At 48.9% G+C, this 24,464-nt stretch overlaps 1 protein-coding gene across 1 annotated transcript; it reads right to left on the reverse strand.

Moving 5' to 3' along the window:
- Positions 1 to 1,196: 1,196 nt before the first annotated feature.
- On the reverse strand, positions 1,197 to 24,209 carry ntsr1 (neurotensin receptor 1 (high affinity)). The gene is made up of 4 exons (XM_067240340.1): positions 23,553 to 24,209; positions 8,968 to 9,169; positions 2,216 to 2,300; positions 1,197 to 1,476 (listed from the first exon to the last, which is right to left on the reverse strand). The coding sequence occupies exons 1-4, from the start codon at positions 24,207 to 24,209 to the stop codon at positions 1,197 to 1,199; spliced, it is 1,224 nt and encodes a 407-aa protein (XP_067096441.1).
- Between the last annotated feature and the right edge of the window lie 255 nt (positions 24,210 to 24,464).

Consider the following 24,464-nt stretch of genomic DNA (forward strand, 5'->3'; position numbering starts at 1 on the left):
TTAATTTAAACAGTAAATATTTACAGTAAACAGTAACATGTATACAATATGTACATCTGAATACATTCAGTTTTTCTTTCTTGCATTCTATATTTTGTGTCTTTCACTAACTTTAGTCCTTCCTTCCCCTCCCTCCCTGCAGTATTAACACCACCTCCTTTTTTTCTGTATGCACCTGTCATGTTGGACTCCAACCAAGTCACATGTCCCCACATGACCCTATGACCCCACAACCCTCCTGTCCTGACCCCCCCTCACCTCCTGTCCTGACCCCCACCCCCCCTCACCTCCTGTCCTGACCCCCCCTCACCTCCTGTCCTGACCCCCCCTCACCTCCTGTCCTGACCCCCACCCCCCCTCACCTCCTGTCCTGACCCCCACCCCCCCTCACCTCCTGTTCTGACCCCCACAACCCTCCTGGCCTGACCCCCACCCCCCCTCACCTCCTGTCCTGACCCCCACCCCCCCTCACCTCCTGTCCTGACCCCCTCCCTCCCTCACCTCCTGGCAGAACATTCATTTCAGTCATAGATAGAATATAGACTATTATAGTGGGGGGAAATGTTCATAGAAATTAAAGTCAAATCCCTCCCCCCCTCCTCTCTGTCTCTCCCTCCTCCCCACCCTCTCTCTCTCCCTCCCCCCCTCCTTTCTCTTTCCCTCCCCCCCTCCTCCCCACACTCTCTCCCTCTCCCCCTCCTCTCTCTCTCCCTCCCCCCCTCCTCTCTCTCTCCCTCCCCCCCTCCTCTCTCTCTCTCTCCCTCCCCCCCTCCTCCCCACCCTCTGTCTCTCCCTCCCCCCCTCCTCTCTCCCTCCCTCCCCCCCCTCCTCTCTGTCTCCCTCCCCCCCTCCTCCCCACCCTCTGTCTCTCCCTCCCCCCTCCTCTCTCTCTCCCTCCCCCCCTCCTCCCGACCTCTCTGTCTCTCCCTCCCCCCTTCCTCCCCACCCTCTCTGACTCTTCCTCCCCCCTCCTCCCCACCCTCTGTCTCTCCCTCCCCCCTCCTCTCTGTCTCCCTCCCCCCCTCCCCACCCTCTCTGTCTCTCCCTCCCCCCCTCCTCCCCACCCTCTCTGTCTCTCCCTCCCCCCACTCACCCCTTCCTCCCCCCACACACACATTTGAGCTCATAGTCACACAAGACTGTCGTCAAGGGCGCCTGGTTGCCATGGTGGCCAGGAGGAGGAATTGGGGGGCGGGTCAGTAGACTGTCTCCTTCACGGCGTTGCCAGTGGCGACGGTGTGGTTGGTGGACAGGCTGATGGAGTGGCGTGTGAGGGTGCGGCGGTTGCCATGGCTGCGGCGGCGGTTGCCGCGGTGACGGCGGGTGCAGGGCAGGCAGAAGTGTCGGAGCGTGGAAAAGAAGGTCTGCCGGTAGTTGGCCGACACCAAGTTGTACAGGACAGGGTTGATGGCTGAGCTCACGTAGAACAGCACGTTGGTCACCATGAACAGGTAGTGGTACAAGTCATACAGATCACTGTGGAGACAGTTACTCAGGTAAAACAGACAGTAAACACAGCAAGAACATTTAGTCAGGTGAAAAGGGTGAGATATGTCTGTCTGCATATCTAAATATAAGTTTATGTCTGTCTCATCAATATGATCAGAGTGTGTATCTGGACAGACAGGGTAGCTGTCTGGATGTGAGATGTGAACCAGGTAGATCTATCTTCCTGTTCCTCTCTGTATTCTATAAAACTCTTACACAGCCTTCCAACTGATACTACCTGAGAGGGGAGAGAGGCGGAAGAGGAGAGAGAGAGAAGGAGGAGAGACAGGAGGAGAGACAGGAAGAGAGGCAGGAAGAGAGACAGGAAGAGAGACAGGAAGAGAGACAGGAGGAGAGACAGGAAGAGACAGGAAGAGAGACAGGAAGAGAGACAGGAAGAGAGACAGGAAGAGACAGGAAGAGAGACAGGAGGAGAGACAGGAGGAGAGACAGGAGGAGAGACAGGAAGAGAGACAGGAGGAGAGACAGGAGGAGAGACAGGAAGAGACAGGAAGAGAGACAGAAAGAGAGACAGGAAGAGAGACAGGAAGAGACAGGAGGAGAGACAGGAGGAGAGACAAGAAGAGACAGGAAGAGACAGGAAGAGAGACAGGAGGAGATACAGGAGGAGAGACAGGAAGAGAGACAGGAAGAGAGACAGGAGGAGAGACAGGAAGTGAGGGAAAGTGAGAGGGAGAGAAAGTGAGGGGTGTGTCAGATCACTCACTCCGTCCACTCAGTGACGTAGCAGAACATGAGTCTCCGAGCGTGATAGGGCAGCCAGCACACCACGAACGCTATCACCACCGCCCCTGGAGAGGAGGAGGGGAGGGGAGGAGGAGGGGAGGAGAAAACAGTAAGAACAGAGAGAAGCAGGAAGTTTGGAAGAGAAGAGAGAGGACATACGCTAGAGGACTAAGTGCTGAAGGTGCGCTTAATACGGACTGTCTGCTGTGCCATCAACTGATGCTAAGCAGGCCCTGACCACTCATGTGAGCCAAGAGAGTGAAACCAAGCACACCTAAAGTAATTGAAAACTAATTTGAATGTTGTTTTTCCTGCTAGCTGAGCTGGACAGATGAGGGTGAGAGAGTATGTGTCTCAGTGGAGCTTTACTGACACTCCAAACACACATTTATGAGTCTGTTGTGTGTTGACGTTAAAACTAGTGGCAGCTGCTGGCCTTTCAAAGAGGGGAAGCTCATTTTCGGCCTACATCATAAAAATTGTCAATTTATTTATGTGGGAATTAGGTTAAACTTAAACAAGAAATGTGGTGTATAACCTTCGGCAACTTTTTATAGAACAAAATTGCTGTCAATCAAAGGGAGATGCAGTCTTTCGACAGACCCTCCAATCATCACGCAGAAGCCCAGCGTCCAGGCCAGCCCACTCCTCCATTCACCCCCAGAGACGCCGAGCGTCCGTGGGAGGGACATAATCGCAGCGTTTATCCAATGACGTATAGTTTCGAAGGACTGAAAAAAACTGTTCAAAGCAGACCTATTGAAGTCCATGGACGCCAGGCGCGAACAGGGACATGCACTGTGACGCTACGGGAAAGTATGAGAAGGAAATCGAGTCAGTCGACCTGCTATATGTAGCTGATTCTGAACGAACTCGTCTTTGAGATGAAAGTGTTCTAATCGCCACTGGTAAACACACACATACACACTTAAACACACATACGCATACACACTCAAACACACACATACACACTCAAACACACAAAGACACACACATGGTGCCACCAGTAACAGACTCAGGTAAACTTGATCTAGTCTGGGGAACCCAACAATACTTAATCTGTCCCTGTTTCCTCCTCCTTCTCTCCCTCTCTCTCTTTGAGAGAGAGGGAGAGAAGGATCCATCACTCTCTCTTTCTCTTTGTCATTCCCTCCCTCCCTCCCTCCCTCCCTCCCTCCCTCCCTCCCTCCCTCCCTCCCTCCCTCCCTCCCTCCCTCCCTCCCTCCCTCTCTCTATCTTTGTATTCACTGCAGAAATCTGTTTTCCTGAGTGTCTCCATTCATCCCAGTTGATTTGGTTTTAACCTCTTTACCCCCCCTCTCCTCTCCTGTCCTCCTCTCTGATGTCCCATCCTCAGGTGACCAATCACAGCATTTGTATTCCTGACCCAGTCAGACCCACACTGCTAGGAATCTGTGGAGTCAGGTGGCTGAGCGGTTAGGGAAGCAGGCTAATGATCTGAAAGTTGCCAGTTCGATTCCCGCCGTGCCAAATGACGTTGTGTCCTTGGGCAAGGCACTTCACCCTACTTGCCTTGGGGAGAATGGGTCTGTACTTACTGTAATTCGCTCTGGATAAGAGCGTCTGCTAAATGACTAAATATAAATGAATCTGGTTTTTGTGTGTGTGGGGTGGAGGGAGGGAAGGAGGAGGAGGAGGAGAGGGGGAGGAGGAGAGGGGGGTAGAGGGGTAGAGGGGAGGGGGGTAGAGGGGAGGAGAGGAGGAGAGGGAGGTAGAATCGTTTCCTAAGCCTCATCCTTCCAAGTCGTCCATCATTATCAGTGTCTGGAGGACAAACCATCTATTACCTCTCCACCCCTTCATCCCCCTCCATCTCCATCCCTCTCCACCCCTTCATTTCAGTCTCTTTTCATTCCTTTGTCCATCTCTCTGTCGATTTTCTGTCCATCTCAGGTTCCCTCCATCCCCTCAGCACAGCAGACAGGAAACACCTCTCCTCCATCCCTCTCCTCCACCTCTCCTCCATCCCCCTCCTCCACCTCTCCTCCATCCCTCTCCTCCACCTTTCCTCCACCTCTCCTCCATCCCTCTCCTCCACCTCTCCTCCATCCCTCTCCTCCATCCCTCTCCTCCACCTCTCCTCCATCCCTCTCCTCCACCTCTCCTCCATCCCTCTCCTCCACCTCTCCTCGATCCCTCTCCTCCACCTCTCCTCCATCCCTCTCCTCCACCCCTCTCCTTCATCCCTCTCCTCCACCTCTCCTCCATCCCTCTCCTCCACCCCTCTCCTCCATCCCTCTCCTCCACCTCTCCTCCATCCCTCTCCTCCACCTCTCCTCCATCCCTCTCCTCCACCCCTCTCCTTCATCCCTCTCCTCCACCTCTCCATCTCTCTCCTCCATCACTCCACCTCTCTCCTCCATCCCTCTCCTCCACCTCTCTCCATACCTCCCCCCCTCTCCTCCATACTTCCATCTTTCTCCATAGCTCCACCTCGCTCCATACCTCCACCCCACCTCTCTCTCTCTCCCATCTCTCTCTCTTCCCCATCTCTCTCTCTCTCCCCCATCTCCCCCCGCCCCCCAACGTCTTTATAGAATTGAAATTCCTCGTTCATAATCCATAATTGGCCATCATTGGTTTAAGAGCCAGCTGGACGTTGCTGTTGCGTTACAGTTATGGCAAAGCCGAGCAGCGGGTAAAATGTCAGGAGTTTCATAATGTGTAATTATGAGGAGCTGTTGTGACTGTGATGGTGTCGTCCTTCTGCTGCTGGTGATAGAGGCGAGGGGGAAGCTATAATTGCGAGGCTGTGTGTGTGTGTGTGTGTGTGTGCGTGTGTGTTTGCAAAGGTCTAAAGGTTGAGTCATAACTCAATTCTAACTGGCACCATTAATAGAGGCTGTCTATAACTGTGTGAGAGAGGATGAGCAGGTTCTGACTTGAGGTGAGGTTTATCATGTCAGGGTACAGTTGATGTGTTGCCATGCTAATTGATCATGTAGATCCTAATGACACCTCCTGTTACAGCTGCTAATGCTAACACTGCTAATGCTAACGCTTATCTTCTTGTGTCATTTCTTTTGCTGCCTATGCTGCAGCTAATATCGTCCCACAACATCTCTGCCGCTAATCCTTCTATCCTTCAGGCATTCTCATTAGAGAGTCCTGCTGACCCCTTGATCCAGAGCTGCTTTCTAAACTATGTGACTCTGGTAGAAACTTCTAGTTGAAAGGACTAACCTGGGGCTTCACCCATACTGTCGCCCCCTGACAGGAAACGAAGAGAAAGGTCATGAAACGCATCAAAACACACGCACAGATACACACAGGAGACCCCCCCCCCCCACACACACACACACACACACACACACACACAGGAGACCTCTCCCCCACTCCACACACACACACACACACACACACACAGGAGACCTCTCCCCCACTCCACACACACACACACAGGAGACCTCTCCCCCACTCCACACACTCACACACACACACACACACACACACACACAGGAGACCTCTCCCCCACTGCGCACACACACACACACACGTCTAAACACATTTTGGGCGTTCTCACACACGTTAACTCACATTAAGTCCCCTTAGTTCCGCTCCATGGTGTCCATTAGGACAGGACGGCCCAACACAAACACTGGCCCGGCGCTGGGACCCCGGGCACAGGGCCAGGCTAGGAGGTGTTACCGTAGTGACAGGACCAGGCTGGGGGGCGTTACCGTAGTGACAGGGCCAGGCTGGGTGTGTGTGTGTGAGAGATAAGAGAGAGAGATAGGAGAGAGATAGGAGAGAGAGAGAGATGGGAGGGAGGGAGGGAAAGAGAGAGTAGTGACAGGGCCAGGCTGGGTGGGGGGGTTACCGTAGTGACAAGGCCAGGCTGGGTTGGGGGGTTACCGTAGTGACAGGGCCAGGCTGGGTTGGGGGGTTACCGTAGTGACAGGGCCAGGCTGGGGCGGAGGCTTACCGTAGTGACCAGGCCAGGGTAGTTTATAGACCAGAGGTTAATATTTCTTAAAGGGGTCATTGATTGCAGAACCGAATTTACCTTGTCACAGTTGAATAACGACAGTTCAGTGGGTAAAATGGACATACAGTGAACCTCAAAGTATATTGACACCTCTTTCCTATGTAAATCTCACAATTAATCTTCAAAAAATCAACAACAAAAGAATTGCTGCGTACTGCTCTGTGTACTTAGATTACAAAGAAGATTACAATTACAAAGAAGAATGTTTTTCATCGGTAGAATGTGGGATGATTTAGTTTATTGGCAATGGGGCTAACGTTATTTCATGTTCCTGACTGTGTTTCATTCAAATAAATAACCTGTGTTGTCATGTAAATCTACAAATTTAGATGCATGTTTGTCCAGATCTATTTTTCAGCAAGATAGCTAGAGCTAACTGAAGCTGAGTCAGTGTTTCGCTTTGGGGGGTTAGGGTTAGGGTCAGACCATGTAGAGACAGAAATGACATGCCGTTGTGTAAATAAGATAAATAACATGAGGCCATTTAGTTTGTTTAATAAAAGACCAAGCTATAGACCTGTTTTATAAGAAAGGTAACCTTAAATGACTTATTTTGTGATCGGGCGCTATATATATATATGTATATATATCTTTTTTTTTTTTTTTTTAAACCCTAATATAATGGTAGGGGAAACACTGTGAGTTGAATCACGATAGTTTGTTTGCTAAGCTGTAGTGCTAATGTTTGCTTCAACAACAGAAATGGAAACAACTAACGTTGTCATTTCAAATGATATCTAGTCAATCTGTTGAAAACAGTGTTGTGTAGACACAACAGATTTATTTGTACGTTTTTATTTCAAGTCTCCACCTTCAGGTTTCAATGAGTGTTGGTAGTGTTGCATCTTTGCTCCGCAGCTTCATTCGTTGTAAACCAACCAATCAGCGCGCAGCTCATGTATATATTCATGAGCATACCATAAAAGGAGAAAACCTAGCGTTTTTTCCCGGGAAAATTTCACTGGATGTATAAGGGGGCATAGAACAGCACCCGGGCCATTTTCAGCCCAACCAATGTTACATACCCTATTCGGAGACCTTAAGGAACATTGTGAAATACCCCAAAAACCCAGTCAATCACCCCTTTAACTAAACACGCTTGGGTTAATGTATCTTAACCCTTGTACTGCCTTCGGGTCACATGACCCAAAGGTTCATAACGAACCATCGTTGTGTTTACCCAATTTTACCCAATACAAAAACAAATAAAAATAATTTTCTTTTAACCTTTGCAATGTGGGGGGTCTGAGACAGCCCAATGGTTAAAAGAAAATGCTTCACTTTGTTTTTGTATGCGGTAAAGTTGTCGCAATACGACTGTGGGTCACAACGACTGATGGGTCAGAATGACCCATGGGTTAACTAAACAAGGTTTGGTTAATGTCTTCAACTAAAGGATGACAGGTTCATAAGTACATTTCTCTTAACTAAAAAATAAATGTACCCTCATCCCTACTTGTGACTTTAACTATGATCTCAAAGCAGAACATTTGGGTCCTGGGGTGAGGGTTAAAACTGATGTGATACTTGCACTGTGTCTGGTAGCTGAGATGTTACTTTACACTGTGTCTGGTAGCTGAGATGTTACTTTACACTGTGTCTGGTAGCTGAGATGTTACTTTACACTGTGTCTGGTAGCTGAGATGTTACTTTACACTGTGTCTGGTAGCTGAGATGTTACTTTACACTGTGTCTGGTAGCTGAGATGTTACTTTACACTGTGTCTGGTAGCTGAGATGTTACTTTACACTGTGTCTGGTAGCTGAGATGTTACTTTACACTGTGTCTGGTAGCTGATATGTTACTTTACACTGTGTCTGGTAGCTGAGATGTTACTTTACACTGTGTCTGGTAGTAGAGATGTTACTTTACACTGTGTCTGGTAGTAGAGATGTTACTTTACACTGTGTCTGGTAGCTGAGATGTTACTTTACACTGTGTCTGGTAGCTGAGATGTTACTTTACACTGTGTCTGGTAGTAGAGATGTTACTTTACACTGTGTCTGGTAGCTGAGATGTTACTTTACACTGTGTCTGGTAGTAGAGATGTTACTTTACACTGTGTCTGGTAGCTGAGATGTTACTTTACACTGTGTCTGGTAGCTGAGATGTTACTTTACACTGTGTCTGGTAGTAGAGATGTTACTTTACACTGTGTCTGGTAGTAGAGATGTTACTTTACACTGTGTCTGGTAGTAGAGATGTTACTTTACACTGTGTCTGGTAGTAGAGATGTTACTTTACACTGTGTCTGGTAGCTGAGATGTCACTTTACACGGTGTCTGGTAAATACAGACCGTCCCTAGACTGACCACCATTACTCTGTTAGAAGTCTGTTAGAAGTCTGTTAGAAGTCTGTTAGAAGTCTCTACACTTGTGATCCTTGATCTCCTGCTGCACTTTCTATCTTCTATTTGAACGTCGCTTTGGATAAAAGCATCTGCTAAACAAATAGACTGTCAAATGTAAAGTAATTGTTATGAGATGGGCCCATTGGAGATCAGACTGAATGCGCTACCCTACCGCACACTCGCTGCACTGAGAAGCACTCTCTCACTAAGTGTGTGTGCATATCTTTTTTGAGGGTATTTAGGGTAATTGTTATACTGCTACACCACTTGGAGGTGAACTCAAGACTTTCACCCACTGTTGCTCATGTATGTGGTGAACAATAGATGTGCGTGTGTGTGCGTGTGTGTGTGTGTGTGTGTGGGGGGGCTTACGTAGGACCAGCACTCCGTGACGCAGTGACTGGGCGCGGTTGGGCTCCACAGTAACACTCAGCATTGTGGGGTTGCCCCCGACGATACACAAACGGTTGTCTTGCTCCGCCTCTTTGAACATCCGCAGCAGCTGATTGGCTATGATTCCGTTCAGAGCTGATATGGCTGCCATGGGAACCAGGAAGGACAGGAGGGCGTTGACCTGTTGAGGGGAGGGAAGGGGAGAGTTAGAACTTTGCACTTCTGGTCCTTGATTTTCTGCTGCTAGAGGTTACCCTGGGGTCACAGGTCACTCTGGGGTCAGGTTAGCATAGAGAGGTTACCTGGGGTTCTGGATGTTTCAGAGCTTACGGGCTGAAGGGTTAGTGTGCCTGTTTACCCTCCTGTTTGGTGTGATGCTGCTGTGAAGATGAGTCTGTGGAACGAGAGACAGTGGAGAGGTGGAGGAGAATCTGTCTCCCTGACATGCAAACAACAGAGGTGAGGTGGAGAGGTGGAGAGAGAGAGAACGGGAGTGAGACAGGGAGGAAGGGGGCGAGAGGGGGATGGAGAGTTGTGACCGCTCTCCTCCTGTAATGCGGTTTCATCTGAGCAGCTGTGGCCTGACAGACAAACATGGATTATTTCTCAGTTTAATAAAGGAACAATATGGATTGAAGACCATACCCCCTCTCCCCCTCTCTCTCTCTAGTGATCTCACTAGAGAGAGACTGCAACATCCTAACCCCAGTTTCACTCTCCCCCTCTACCTCCTCCTCTGTCCATCTTTCCTTTGTATCCCCTCATGCTACATCCTAACCCCAGCCCCTCAGGCCCCCACCCCCCCTGCCCCAGTCCCCCTGCCCCAGTGAGGGTGCTGTGCTGGGGCTGGAGTGAGGGGGATGATTAGCCCTGTCTGGAACAGATCCTCCTGTCTGCAGCTGACGGCCGGCAGGCTCGCTGTAATGCTCAATGGGAAGAATGGCGGCAACTGTTCATCCAGCTGCAGCTCTGCAAGATAGCCATCACACGGAGATCACACCCCAGAGAGGAGCCTTACCTCCCTCCCTCCCTAACACCCACCCTCTCCCCCCACCCTCTCTCCCTCCCTAACACCCACCCTCTCCCCCTCCCTCCCTCCTTAACCCCCACCCTCTTCCCCTCCCACCCTCTCCCCCTCCCTCCCTCCCTAACACCCACCCTCTCCCCCTCCCTCCCTCCTTAACACCCACCCTCTCCCCCTCCCTCCCTCCTTAACCCCCACCCTCTTCCCCTCCCACCCTCTCCCCTTCCCTCCCTCCTTAACACCCACCCTCTCCCCCTCCCTCCCTAACACCCAGTGTATGCTAGTGTATGGTTGGGTGTAGTCTGCAGGATAGCTGGCTAAGGGTAAGGTTTGCTTCATGGACAGGCCCAGAGAAGGGTCAGAGCTTGCTTTGGGACAACATGAGCTGTTGACCCTAACGAGGCTAAGCTGGAAAAGCCAATTAGGGGAGATGGACGCTAACGAGCATCAGACGGAACACATCTTGTTATTCAAGTATTTGTATTTTTTAGCTAAGCACTCAGACCATTACACTAAATTACAGAAATGATAAGAGGCAAGAGGTGTGTGTGTGTGTGTGTGTGTGTGTGTGAACGCTAGTGTGACTGTGTGCAAGAAAGTGTGTTTTGTGTTTAAGTGGGAAAGTCTGTGTGTGTGAGAAAGAGTGTGTCTGAAGAGGTTTCCATCCCCACAGATGCAGTGATGACAGGGACAGCATGTGTGTGTGCGTGTGTGTGTGTGTGCGTGCGAGTAGGTATGTGTGTGTGTGTGCGTGTGAGTAGGTATGTGTGTGTGTGTGTGTGTGCGTGTGAGTAGGTATGTGTGTGTGTGTGTGTGTGCGTGTGAGTAGGTATGTGTATGTGTGTGTGTGTGTGTGTGCGTGTGAGTAGGTGCCACCATGAGTCAGGCGCTGCCAGCAGCACATTCCATGGACTGGAATGCAAACAAACCAGAGGGTGTGTGAGTAACTCTCTCTCACACACACACACACGCGCACACACACACACGCACACGCACACACACACACACATACCTACTCAAACACACACACACGCTCACACATACCTACTCAAACACACACACACACATACCTACTCAAACACACACACACGCACACACATACCTACTCACACGCACACACACACACACACACATACCTACTCAAACACACACACACACACGCACACATACCTACTCAAACACACACGCACACACATACCTACTCACAAACACACACACACCCTCCAGACTCCAGGCCAGGCTCTGGCCTCCTCTGATGTACATTATTAGAACCGAATCAAGATGTTTATACTTCCTGTGATGTCGTCCTACTGAAGTGTGTTGAGGGTTTTATGTCTGTGTTCTGTATCATCAATACTAAATTGAAGCCTTTGGTTTGTGGTCCTGAACCAGTCATTCACCAGCAGGACTCCAGCTACCTGTCAGGCCCTAGACACGCCCAGCAGGACTCCAGCTACCTGTCAGGCCTCAGACACGCCCAGCAGGACTCCAGCTACCTGTCAGGCCTCAGACACGCCCAGCAGGACTCCAGCTACCTGTCAGGCCCTAGACACGCCCAGCAGGACTCCAGCTACCTGTCAGGCCCTAGACACGCCCAGCAGGACTCCAGCTACCTGTCAGGCCCTAGACACGCCCAGCAGGACTCCAGCTACCTGTCAGGCCTCAGACACGCCCAGCAGGACTCCAGCTACCTGTCAGGCCCTAGACACGCCCAGCAGGACTCCAGCTACCTGTCAGGCCCTAGACACGCCCAGCAGGACTCCAGCTACCTGTCACGCCTCAGACACGCCCAGCAGGACTCCAGCTACCTGTCAGGCCCTAGACACGCCCAGCAGGACTCCAGCTACCTGTCAGGCCTCAGACACGCCCAGCAGGACTCCAGCTACCTGTCAGGCCTCAGACACGCCCAGCAGGACTCCAGCTACCTGTCAGGCCCTAGACACGCCCAGCAGGACTCCAGCTACCTGTCAGGCCCTAGACACGCCCAGCAGGACTCCAGCTACCTGTCAGGCCTCAGACACGCCCAGCAGGACTCCAGCTACCTGTCAGGCCCTAGACACGCCCAGCAGGACTCCAGCTACCTGTCAGGCCCTAGACACGCCCAGCAGGACTCCAGCTACCTGTCAGGCCTCAGACACGCCCAGCAGGACTCCAGCTACCTGTCAGGCCCTAGACACGCCCAGCAGGACTCCAGCTACCTGTCAGGCCTCAGACACGCCCAGCAGGACTCCAGCTACCTGTCAGGCCTCAGACACGCCCAGCAGGACTCCAGCTACCTGTCAGGCCTCAGACACGCCCAGCAGGACTCCAGCTACCTGTCAGGCCCTAGACACGCCCAGCAGGACTCCAGCTACCTGTCAGGCCTCAGACACGCCCAGCAGGACTCCAGCTACCTGTCAGGCCCTAGACACGCCCAGCAGGACTCCAGCTACCTGTCAGGCCTCAGACACGCCCAGCAGGACTCCAGCTACCTGTCAGGCCTCAGACACGCCCAGCAGGACTCCAGCTACCTGTCAGGCCCTAGACACGCCCAGCAGGACTCCAGCTACCTGTCAGGCCTCAGACACGCCCAGCAGGACTCCAGCTACCTGTCAGGCCTCAGACACGCCCAGCAGGAGGTAGGCTGGAGGAGACAGAGCTCCACCATCTCCAGATAAAACATCCAATATAAATAACAGTCAGTTATAAATTGCAGTCAATTACAAAATAATATAATCACATAAAAATAATCAAATAAACCCTCCCCACACATTTCAGTGTGTGGGGAGGGTTTATAAGGCTTTAGACATTGTCCAATACAAACGCCTTGAGAATTGTAATCGTTCGTCCATTGCCATGGTTACGTTACTGTCGTCCTCATTCCCTCGCTCTCCCTATCGCTGTACTGTAATGGGGCCTTGATTTGGTTTTATACGTCGTTTTTTTATATCTTTTAATTTATATAAAGGTAGAGGAGAGGTTGTGGGAGACTGGAGAGAGAGGAGGAACTGTAGTAGGGAGGAGAGGGCGAGCGAGGGGGAGGGGAGGAAGTGAAGAGAGGAGCGAGGGGGAGAAGCAAGGAAGTGAAGAGAGGAGCGAGGGGGAGAGGGGAGGAAGTGAAGAGAGGAGCGAGGGGGAGAGGGGAGGAAGTGAAGAGAGGAGCGAGGGGGAGAGGGGAGGAAGTGAAGAGAGGAGCGAGGGGGAGAGAGGAGGGAGTGAAGAGAGGAGCGAGGGGGAGAGGGGAGGAAGTGAAGAGAGGAGCGAGGGGCAGAGGAGGGAGGGAAGAGAGGAGCGAGGGGGAGAGGAGAGGAAGTGAAGAGAGGAGCAAGGGGGAGAGGAGGAAGTGAAGAGAGGAGCGAGGGGGAGAGAGGAGGGAGTGAAGAGAGGAGCGAGGGGGAGAGGGGAGGAAGTGAAGAGAGGAGCGAGGGGTAGAGGAGGGAGTGAAGAGAGGAGCGAGGGGGAGAGGAGGGAGTGAAGAGAGGAGTGAGGGGGAGAGGAGGGAGTGACTGGTCATTCTTCTGCTCCTGCAGAATAATAACATGCGGCTGCAGTATAATAACATGCTGCATGTTCCAACTGGAGCATCATGCATTAGATGCTCTGCTCTTTCAAACACGCATTTCTGACCTTGGAGATGGACAGACAGACAGACAGGCAGTTGGGCAGACAGACAGGCTGGTCTGCAGGGTTTGGGGTTAAAGTACTCTCTGCAGGACATCCTCCAGAGTATTATTAGACACTGTTCTGGGAAACACAGACCCCCATCCAGCCAAGACTTCCTCTTAGTCTTCTACACACAACTCACCAGACTCCCTCCACACACACACACACATACACCCTCCACACACAGACACACCCTCCACACACACACACACACACACACACACACAGCACCCTCCACACACAGAACCCTCCACACACACACACACAGCACCCTCCACACACACACAGCACCCTCCACACACACACATACACACCCTCCACACACACACACACACCACACACACACAGAAACTAAACAGTCTCCTGTCCACACATTGCTAAGGCTGGGGTAGCTATGTCCCTTCTATCACAGGTCAGAAGAAGAGAGGAGGAGAGTAGGATGTTTGATCACTCTGTAGTCCCAGGAAGTGGAGGAGGATGTTACATCACTCTAGTCCAGTGTTGGGCGTAACGCGTTATGTAATATAACGCGTTACATAATATTATTACTTAAGTGAGTAACAATATAACGAACGTAACGCATTACTTTTTGACATTGAATAATATTATTACAGTTACTTATTTAAGTAACTTGCGTTAATTGGGGAGTCAGGTGGCTGAGCGGTGAGGGAATTGGGCTAGTAATCCGAAGGTTGCCAGTTCGATTCCCGGTCATGCCAACTGACGTTGTGTCCTTGGGCAAGGCACTTCACCCTACTTGCCTCGGGGGAATGTCCCTGTACTTACTGTAAGTCGCTCTGGATAAGAGCGTCTGCTAAATGTAAATGTAAATGTAATGTAATTGTCCAAGTTTCTGCATGAATTCAACAAAGGACTAAAATAGCCTTATAAATACAGATTGTTGCCTAAATGACACTTCCTGGGCGCAGTAGCCTACTGTTTGCCTTTGATTTACGCTGCAGGCAAACACAACAGCAATCATGGCCGCAGAACGTGTTACGTTTTCGGCATGGAAATATTCACACTATTTCGCTTTCATTGAAGATATTGGAAAAAACATTAAGGTGAAATGCAAACTGTGCCCCAACAAAATATTATCTACTGCCAAAAACAGCTCAAACTTCTCGATAGTGTCCACAGAGAAACAAGGCTGGAAGCGAAAAATCCACTTTAAACCATAAGAGAGATGGCAACCCGTTTCCACAACTCGCTACTAAAAGTAATAGAAAAGTAATATAATAAGTAATAATATAACTTTGTACCGAAAGTAATAATATATCTTAATCACACTACTCTTACTGAACAATAATAAGTAATAACTAATATATATTACTTTTTTGAGTAACTCCCCCCAACACTGCTCTGGTCCCAGGAAGGGTTGCGTGCACTGCTCCCCCTCAGCAGCAGAGGAGACACAGATGAGGAATGCGTTGGTTGAACAGTTCAGATTACAACACCAATGTTTCAACCTCAAGATGGCTCACCAGATAACTGCAAAACCAATTACCCAGACAACGCCAGCTTTCTTTTCTATGCCTGCTGGGCGTGTGTGTGTTTATGTATGCCAGTATATTATGTGTGTGTGTGTGTGTGTGTGTGCGTGCATGTGTGTGAGTATATTATGTGAGTGTGTGTGTGTGTGTTTATGCGTGAGTGTGTGAGTATATTATGTGTTTGTTTATGCGTGTGTGTGAGTATATTATGTGAGTGTGTGTGTGTTTATGCATGTGTGTGTGAATATATTATGTGTTTGTTTATGGGTGTGTGTGTTTATGCGTGTGTGTGAGTATATTATGTGAGTGTTTATGCATGTGTGTGAGTATATTATGTGTGTGTGTGTGTGTGTGTGTGCGTGTGTGTGTGTGTGTGTGTGCGTGTGTGTGTGTGTGTGTGTGTGTGCGTGTGTGTGAGTATATTATGTGTGTGTGCAGCAGACAGAGACAGCAGAACCATCCAGCCATCACCAGACAGCTGAGACACAGCAGCAGCGGTCCAGCTTAGAGCTCCCTTCTGCAGGTGTGGAGCCAGCGGCCCAGCCAGACTACAGCCAGACTACAGCCAGACTACCACACAACCAGCCAGACTACAGCCAGACTACAGCCAGACTACCACACAACCAGCCAGACTACAGCCAGACTACCACACAACCAGCCAGACTACCACACAACCAGCCAGACTACCACACAACCAGCCAGTAACACAACCAGCCAGACTACCACACAACCAGCCAGTAACACAACCAGCCAGACTACCACACAACCAGCCAGACTGCAGCCAGACTACCACACAACCAGCCAGTAACACAACCAGCCAGACTACCACACAACCAGCCAGGCTTCGACACAACCAGCCATTACAGTTTTTTTTATTCGCTTTGGTACTATTTTCACAAGTATGTGGTAAAACCTCACAACTGTTAGTACAAAACTCAAAGCAGATCATCAAAAAGTCTATTTTTTCAAACATGTAATCACATGTTCAATTGACAAAGTACAATGCACAAAATTACACAATCACTTTTTCACCACACCTAATCAGTGTGTCATCAAAGAAATACCTTTCATATGAAGTAATTGTCTTTCACAATGCAATGCTCACAATACTTTTGATATGCTATCTAATTTGCGTAAATACATTTGACCAACACTTAATCCAACTGATCTTAATGGTTAATCACTGAACCGTTTGGTAAACCTATATATTTTCATTTCAGCAATAAACAGTATATTGATTTTGAGAACTACAGAAATAGAATGTGTTTTGTACGAACATATAAATTAACCACACATGATGAATACTCGTTATTGCTACTTGATTTCAGATTGAGTTAACCACAATTGGTCATTAGATATACGTAAAAGTGGGGGCGTAAACACTGGCAATTTCTTTCAACATAGCAGGATAGACAGCAAGGAATAGGAAGAGCTTGTGGACAAGGGATCCATCAGAGAGGTGGGCATGAGAGAGGTCAACAGAGAGGTCAGAGAGGTGGGCATGGGCACCAACAGAGAGGTCAGAGAGGTGGGCATGGGCACCAACAGAGAGGTCAGAGAGGTGGGCATGGGCACCAACAGAGAAGTCTGAGATGTGGGCATGGGCACCAACAGAGAGGTCAGAGAGGTGGGCATGGGCACCAACAGAGAGGTCAGAGAGGTGGGCATGGGCACCAACAGAGAGGTCAGAGGGGTGGGCATGGGCACCGTCAGAGAGGTGGGCATGGGAACCAACAGAGAGGTCAGAGAGGTGGGCATGGGGCCTCTAAATGTTATGTTTTGTTATGTGTTGTTCTCATTTAGTTACGGTACATAATAGAAAGTATACCTATGTTACAATTACGGTATATCTGAAAAATAGTAAAAACTACGTAATTTGCCCAAATGATTGTAGACGATGTCTTCATTGATAATTCACTTGATTAGACATAGGATGGATATTTTGGAAATTATTACAGTAACACAACCACACAACCAGCCTGACTACCACAAAACCAGCCAGACACACAACCAGCCAACCACATAACCAGTCAGTCATTTAATTACTGTAGTATATCAATTTAATTACGTTAGTATATGATTACTACAATATATTCATTTAATAACTATTATTTTCATTCAATTTCTGTCTTATATTTGTTTCATTACTGTAATATATTAGATTAATTACTGTTGGGTAACAGGAGTCAGGTGGCTGAGCGGTTAGGGAGTCGGGCTAGTAATCTGAAGGTTACCGGTTCGATTCCCGGCTCTGCTAAATGACGTTGTGTCCTTGGGCAAGGCACTTCACCCTACTTGCCTCGGGGGGAATGTCCCTGTACTTTACTGTAAGTCGCTCTGGATAAGAGCATCTGCTAAATGACTAAATGTAAATGTTGGATTTCTTAGAAATCAAACACAATGTATTTTGTTTATTTGCTTTGGAGCACTTTGGATAATGATGCTATACAAATTATACTGTATGTTCTATGAGGGAGGAAGGGAGAGAGTAAGAGAGAGACATTGAGAGGAGGGAGAGTGACTGTATGAAAGCAAGTATTGTTAGAGACAGATGGTCGGCTTTTTCACAGTAGACACACTTACCAAAGACCCAAGGACATGTCTAGAAGAACATGATGGAGCCATTCTGATGCAGAAATAACAGTTACATTCTACTGTTAGCTACATAAAAGTCTATACTGTTACCTACATAACAGTCTATACTGTTACCTACATAACAGTCTATACTGTTACCTACATAACACAGTCTATACTGTTAGCTACATAATAGTCTATACTGTTACCTACATAATAGTCTATACTGTTACCTACATAACACCTCTATACTGTTACCTACATAACAGTCTATACTGTTACCTATATAACAGTCTATACTGTTACCTACATAACACAGTCTATACTGTTACCTACATAATAGTCTATACTGTTACCTACATAATAGTCTATACTGTTACCTACATAATAGTCTATACTGTTACCTACATAACAGTCTATACTGTTACCTATATAACAGTCTATACTGTTACCTACATAACACAGTCTATACTGTTACCTACATAATAGTCTATACTGTTACCTACATAATAGTCTATACTGTTACCTACATAATAGTCTATACTGTTACCTACATAACAAACACACACATGCACACACATACACAACAGGGCACACATACTCACAGCAGGATAGCCACTAGCACATATACTTACACACATTCTCTCACACACACACATTCTCACACACACACACATTCTCTCTCACACACACACATTCATGAGCCCAGTGCTGCTGGAGATCACTCACTGAACCACAGGTACTGAGTACTACTGCCTTTATTCCTCCATGCATCTACCTCTCTCCTCTCTACCCCTCTCCTCTCTACCCCTCCTCCTCTCTACCCCTCTCTCCTCTCTATCCCTCTAACCCACTACCTCTCTCCTCTCTACCCCTCTCTCCTCTCTACCCCTCTCCTCCTCTCTATCCCTCTAACCCACTACCTCTCTCCTCTCTACCCCTCTCCTCCTCTCTATCCCTCTAACCCACTACCTTTCTCCTCTCTACCCCTCTCCTCCTCTCTATCCCTCTAACCCACTACCTCTCTCCTCTCTACCCCTCTCCTCCTCTCTATCCCTCTAACCCACTACCTTTCCTCCTCTCTACCCCTCCTGCTCTCTACCCCTCTCCTCTCTACCCCTCTCCTCCTCTCTATCCCTCCTGCTCTCTCCTCTCTACCTCTCTCCTCTCTACCCCTCTCCTCCTCTCTATCCCTCTAACCCACTACCTCTCTCCTCTCTACCCCTCTCCTCCTCTTTATCCCTCTAACCCACTACCTCTCTCCTCTCTACCCCTCTCCTCCTCTCTATCCCTCTAACCCACTACCTCTCTCCTCTCTACCCCTCTCCTCCTCTCTATCCCTCTAACCCACTACCTCTCTCCTCTCTACCCCTCTCCTCCTCTCTATCCCTCTAACCCACTACCTCTCTCCTCTCTACCCCTCTCCTCCTCTCTATCCCTCTCCTCCTTTCTACCCCTCTCCTCCTCTCTATCCCTCTCCTCCTCTCTATCCCTCTAACCCACTACCTTTCCTCCTCTCTACCTCTCTCCTCTCTACCCCTCTCCTCCTCTCTACCTCTCTCCTCTCTACCCCTCCTGCTCTCTACCTCTCTCCTCTCTACCCCTCTCCTCCTCTCTATCCCTCTCCTCCTCTCTACCCCTCTCCTCCTCTCTATCCCTCTCCTCCTCTCTATCCCTCTAACCCACTACCTTTCCTCCTCTCTACCTCTCTCCTCTCTACCCCTCTCCTCCTCTCTACCTCTCTCCTCTCTACCCCTCCTGCTCTCTACCTCTCTCCTCTCTACCCCTCTCCTCCTCTCTATCCCTCTCCTCCTCTCTACCCCTCTCCTCCTCTCTATCCCTCTAACCCACTACCTCTCTCCTCTCTACCCCTCTCCTCCTCTCTATCCCTCTAACCCACTACCTCTCTCCTCTCTACCCCTCTCCTCCTCTCTATCCCTCTAACCCACTACCTTTCCTCCTCTCTACCCCTCCTGCTCTCTACCCCTCTCCTCTCTATCCCTTCATCTCTATACCCCTCTCCTCTATCCCTCTACCCCTCTCCTCTCTATCCCTTCATCTCTATACCCCTCTTCTCTATCCCTCTACCCTTCCTCTCTATCCCTCCTCTCTATCCCTCTACCCTTCCTCTCTATCCCTCCATCCCTCTCCTCTCTATCCCTCCATCCCTCTCCTCTCTATCCCTCCATCCCTATCCTCCCTATCCCTCTACCCTTCCTCTCTATCCCTCCATCCCTCCTCTCTATCCCTCTACCCTTCCTCTCTATCCCTCCATCCCTCTCCTCTCTATCCCTCCATCCCTCTCCTCTCTATCCCTCCATCCCTCTCCTCTCTATCCCTCTACCCTTCCTCTCTATCCCTCCATCCCTCTCCTCTCTATCCCTCTACCCTTCCTCTCTATCCCTCCATCCCTCTCCTCTCTATCCCTCCATCCCTCTCCTCTCTATCCCTCCATCCCTCTCCTCTCTATCCCTCTACCCTTCCTCTCTATCCCTCCATCCCTCTCCTCTCTATCCCTCCATCCCTCTCCTCTCTATCCCTCTACCCTTCCTCTCTATCCCTCCATCCCTCTCCTCTCTATCCCTCCATCCCTCTCCTCTCTATCCCTCTCCTCTCTATCCCTCCATCCCTCTCCTCTCTATCCCTCCATCCCTCCCCTCCTTCTTGTAATACCTCCACAGTGCTGAGGGTCATCTGTTTGTGCACCAGCAGAGAGAGTGATGGCCAGCCTCCCTGGTCGTACAGTCACGCATGAGAGAAAAACAGAAAACCTTTCATTCTCTCTCTCTCCACATCTCTCTCTTCCCCAAACCCCTCACCAGGGCCACCACCCGACTCCAAATCTCCTCTCCTCCCTCTGTCTCCCCCTCTCTACAGAGGCTAAGTGTTCCCCTCCCCCCTCTGTCTCCCCCTCTCTGCGGAGGCTAAGTGTTTGGAGGCACTAGAACAGCAGGAGGACAAACACAAAGGTAAACTGCTTCTGAAATTGCCCTCCACATGTAATTTACACACACACACGCGCGCGTGCACACGTGCACACACACACACTCTGATGGAGTCATTAGATTGACATGGAGGAGGTGTGTTAGTGGACTAGCTCCACACTGCCCAGCTACTGGAGCTTAGTCCATACACCAACAATGACTTTATACAGTACACCAGCTGGGAGTCTATACACCAGCACGGAGTATATACATCAACAATGATTCTATACACCAGCAAGGAGTCTAGACAACAGAAGAGAGTCTATACACCATTAATGATTCTATACACCAGCAGGGAGTCTATACACCAACAATGATTCTATACACCAGCTGGGAGTCTATACATTTACATTACATTTAGCAGACGCTCTTATCCAGAGCGACTTACAGTAAGTACAGGGACATTCCCCCGAGGCAAGTAGGGTGAAGTGCCTTGCCCAAGGACACAACGTCAGTTGGCATGACCGGGAATCGAACTGGCAACCTTTGGATTACTAGCCCGATTCCCTCACCGCTCAGCCAACAGACTCCCTATACACCTGCAGGGAGTCTATACACCAACCATGAATCTATACACCAGTAGAGAGTCAGAGGGAGTCAGATGGCTGAGCGGTTAGGGAATCGGGCTATTACTCAGAAGGTTGCCGGTTTGATTCTCGGCCGTGAAAAATGACGTTGTGTCCTTGGGCAAGGCACTTCACCATACTCGGGGGGAATGTCCCTGTACTTACTGTAAGTCGCTGTGGATAAGAGCGTCTGCTAAATTTAAATTTAGAGAGGCCCGCCACAATAAAAAATTGACCGCCAAATTGATTCGCTCAGCCCCTTCTTGCCCCGCTCACATTCTCTCTCTCACTACAACGGCCCCCCTCTGTCCGTGCACGCTCTGAATCACTGCGCGGAGTCGACAAGACGGACGGAGAATCAATCCGGAGTTTATAAACGGTTAGGCCCAATCCAAATTTATACTGATTACACTGTTGATGTATATAGGTGTATGAACTCACTGTTGATGTATATAGGTGTATAAACTCACTGTTGATGTATATAGGTGTAGGAGGAGTAAGAGTCAGGTGGCTGAGCGGTTAGGGAATTGGGTTAGTAATCAGAAGGTTGATGGTTCGATTCCGGGCTGTGCAGAATGACGTTGTGTCCTTGGGCAATGCACTTCACCCTACTTGCCTCGGGGAGTATGTCCCTGTACTTACTGTAAGTCGCTCTGGATAAGAGCGTCTGCTAAATGACTAAATGTAAATGTATAAACTCACTGCTAGAGTGCTTTAGCAGTGGAACCCTGGGAATCAGGAAACACACGACAGCCTGGACCTATCATGTTACAGGGTTACTTCTCTTACTCAAGCTCTTGAAATGCAAATCATTTGTGTTCAATGTGAGTGTGTGTGTGTGTGTGTGTGTGTGTGAGTGAGAGAGAGAGCTGACAAAATACTTTGAGAGTGAAGGAGAGGGGCAGAGATATGAGAAAGGATAGATGGAGAGAGAAGAGAGGGAGAAAGAAGGAAGAGTGGTGTGTGAGACATTTGCCAGAAATCCTTTTTGACACTGATAATTTCAAACATCTCCCCTATATTTACCCAGTGCCATGGGTGATCAGGAATGTCTATATTCTCAGTCATGTCCACATCACTAATTCCTTCTGTCTCTTTGAAACTTGTTTTCAATTTCCAATGTGTTTTTTTACCTTTCAAAACTTTTGTAAAAAATATTTTCTTTTATATTGCTTAAGTTGTCAGACAAATAAATAGTGAAGTAAACTACTGATACCAGAAAAAATCTGCTTAAGTACAGTAATGAAGTATTTGTTCTTTGTTACTTCCCATCTCTGATTAGAAATGATGGGTGAGATGACAATGAGTAAAATACATTTACATTTAGTCATTTAGCAGACGCTTTTATCCAAAGTGACTTACAAGAGAAAGCTTTACAAAAAGTGCATAGGTCAATCATCATAAACATTGCGGGTAGCCAAAACATGAAGTATTTGTGAGAAGCAAATAAGTGCCAACGGGTAGAACCAGAAGAGCATGTAGTTAAACAAATTTCAATTGAACAACATTATCCTCGAAAGTGCTAGAGTGCACATGGACGAAAGCAAGTAACAATAATTCACAGCGAGTACAAGCAGTTAAATCAGTTACAACTAACCAACAAGTGCAGCAAATCCCTCAATAAGTGTCATAGTGTTCCTGGAGGAAATAAACTAACATCTGATCCAACAAATCTTTCTTAAGTACCGTTGTACTCCCGGAACAAGTGCGTCTTTAGAATTAAAATAGTATTCAGGCTTATGTCTACTAGCATACAAGCATAAATATGTTTCATCTAAGTAGGTGTTATGGTCAAACAAATGGTTAGGCTATATGAGCTCAGGTCAATGTGGCCTACGTGCAATACATGGCAAATAGAAGATACGTTGTTGTGAACATCTCAAGATTAAGTTGATAAAACCATCACATTATGGGTTTATAATCAGGTATAATTGGGGCTGTCATTTTGTACGGGGAACACATAAGTAATTTGGATGAAACGAACACAACAGGAGTTATATAACTCTTTCAAACGGTGGCTCTTTTTAGAGTGTAGATCAACTTTAAAACAAACCTACATAAAAAGGATGAATCTATAAAATATTCGTTAGCTCAACGCTGAATTGACTTGTTTCCAATGCAGGCTATAATCAACAGGTTGCCACGGCATCGATGAGCTAAGACATATATATCCCAATCAATCACCTATCATCTTATCACCTCCCATGTAGTACAACATTAAACCCACGCGTAAAATAATAACCGGACACGGTCCGCTGTCTCCGCGGACAAGCACACCCACCTGCAGCACGGTCTTCATGGTAACTGACGACACGATCGCGGTGCAGATGCTCTCTCCCCTGTGCACGAGACCCATGGTGAACAGCATTGGCGTGGCAAGCAGGAATGACGCTAGCCACATGCCGCTGATCAGCTTCCTCGTGCGGCTGCGGGACATGATGCTCTTAGCTTTGAACGGGTGGCAGATGGCCATGTACCGCTCCACGCTCAGGCTCGCGATGTTGAGCGCGGTGGCATAGGAGCAGCCGTCGCGGAGAAAGTAGTATCCTTTACATACCGCCTGTCCGAACACCCAGGGGTGGTGAAACCAGATGAAGTTGTACAATTCAATGGGCATGCTGAGCACGAGGATGAGCAGGTCAGACACCGCAAGGCTGGCCAGGTGGTAGTGCACGGTGCTCTGGAGGTTTTGAAGGGACTTCTTAGTCAGTAGCGTGTACAGGGTGATTGAGTTTCCCAGGCAACCGACCGCGAAAAGAACGACGTATATCACGGTAACCAATACCTTGGAATAGATGTCGGTATTCACGTCCAAATCCTCCTCCGAAGCGATCTCGGTTCCGTTAACGACGGGCGCCAGAGAGTTATTCCCGGGTTCCTGAGCCAGCGCGCGCAGGCTTTTAAAGTCGCGCTCTGACAGAGTAAAGTTAAAATCCATGATTTTCAATGTAAACAGACAATTATAAATTAGCCCGTTTGTCGGTGTGAGCAGAAATACGGCACATTTATGGAATGGTGTGGATAAAAACACATTTGTTTGAGGAGGGAAGCGGGCTTGGTGCGTAACGGTAGTGAAGGAGAGCGCAATATGAGCCGAAGGGAAACTTGTGGAGTTTTTATAGAGGCAGGAGGCGTGCTGGCACGAGACCTTGAGCGATGACGCACTGCTCATCACGGATTGGTGTTCTGCTGT

This window comes from Osmerus mordax, chromosome 7 (assembly GCF_038355195.1).
Source record: "Osmerus mordax isolate fOsmMor3 chromosome 7, fOsmMor3.pri, whole genome shotgun sequence".
Taxonomy (NCBI): Eukaryota; Metazoa; Chordata; class Actinopteri; order Osmeriformes; family Osmeridae; genus Osmerus; species Osmerus mordax.

Excerpts from the sequence above, each read along its gene's own strand:
- ntsr1 (XM_067240340.1), bottom strand. The coding sequence starts at position 24,209 with ATGGATTTTAACTTTACTCTGTCAGAGCGCGACTTTAAAAGCCTGCGC. Across the intron at positions 2,301-8,967 it reads TCACGGAGTGCTGGTCCTAC|GGGCGGTGGTGATAGCGTTC; the intron begins GTAAGCCCCCCC and ends CCTCCTCTCCAG. Across the intron at positions 1,477-2,215 it reads TACGTCACTGAGTGGACGGA|TGATCTGTATGACTTGTACC; the intron begins GTGAGTGATCTG and ends CTGTCTCCACAG.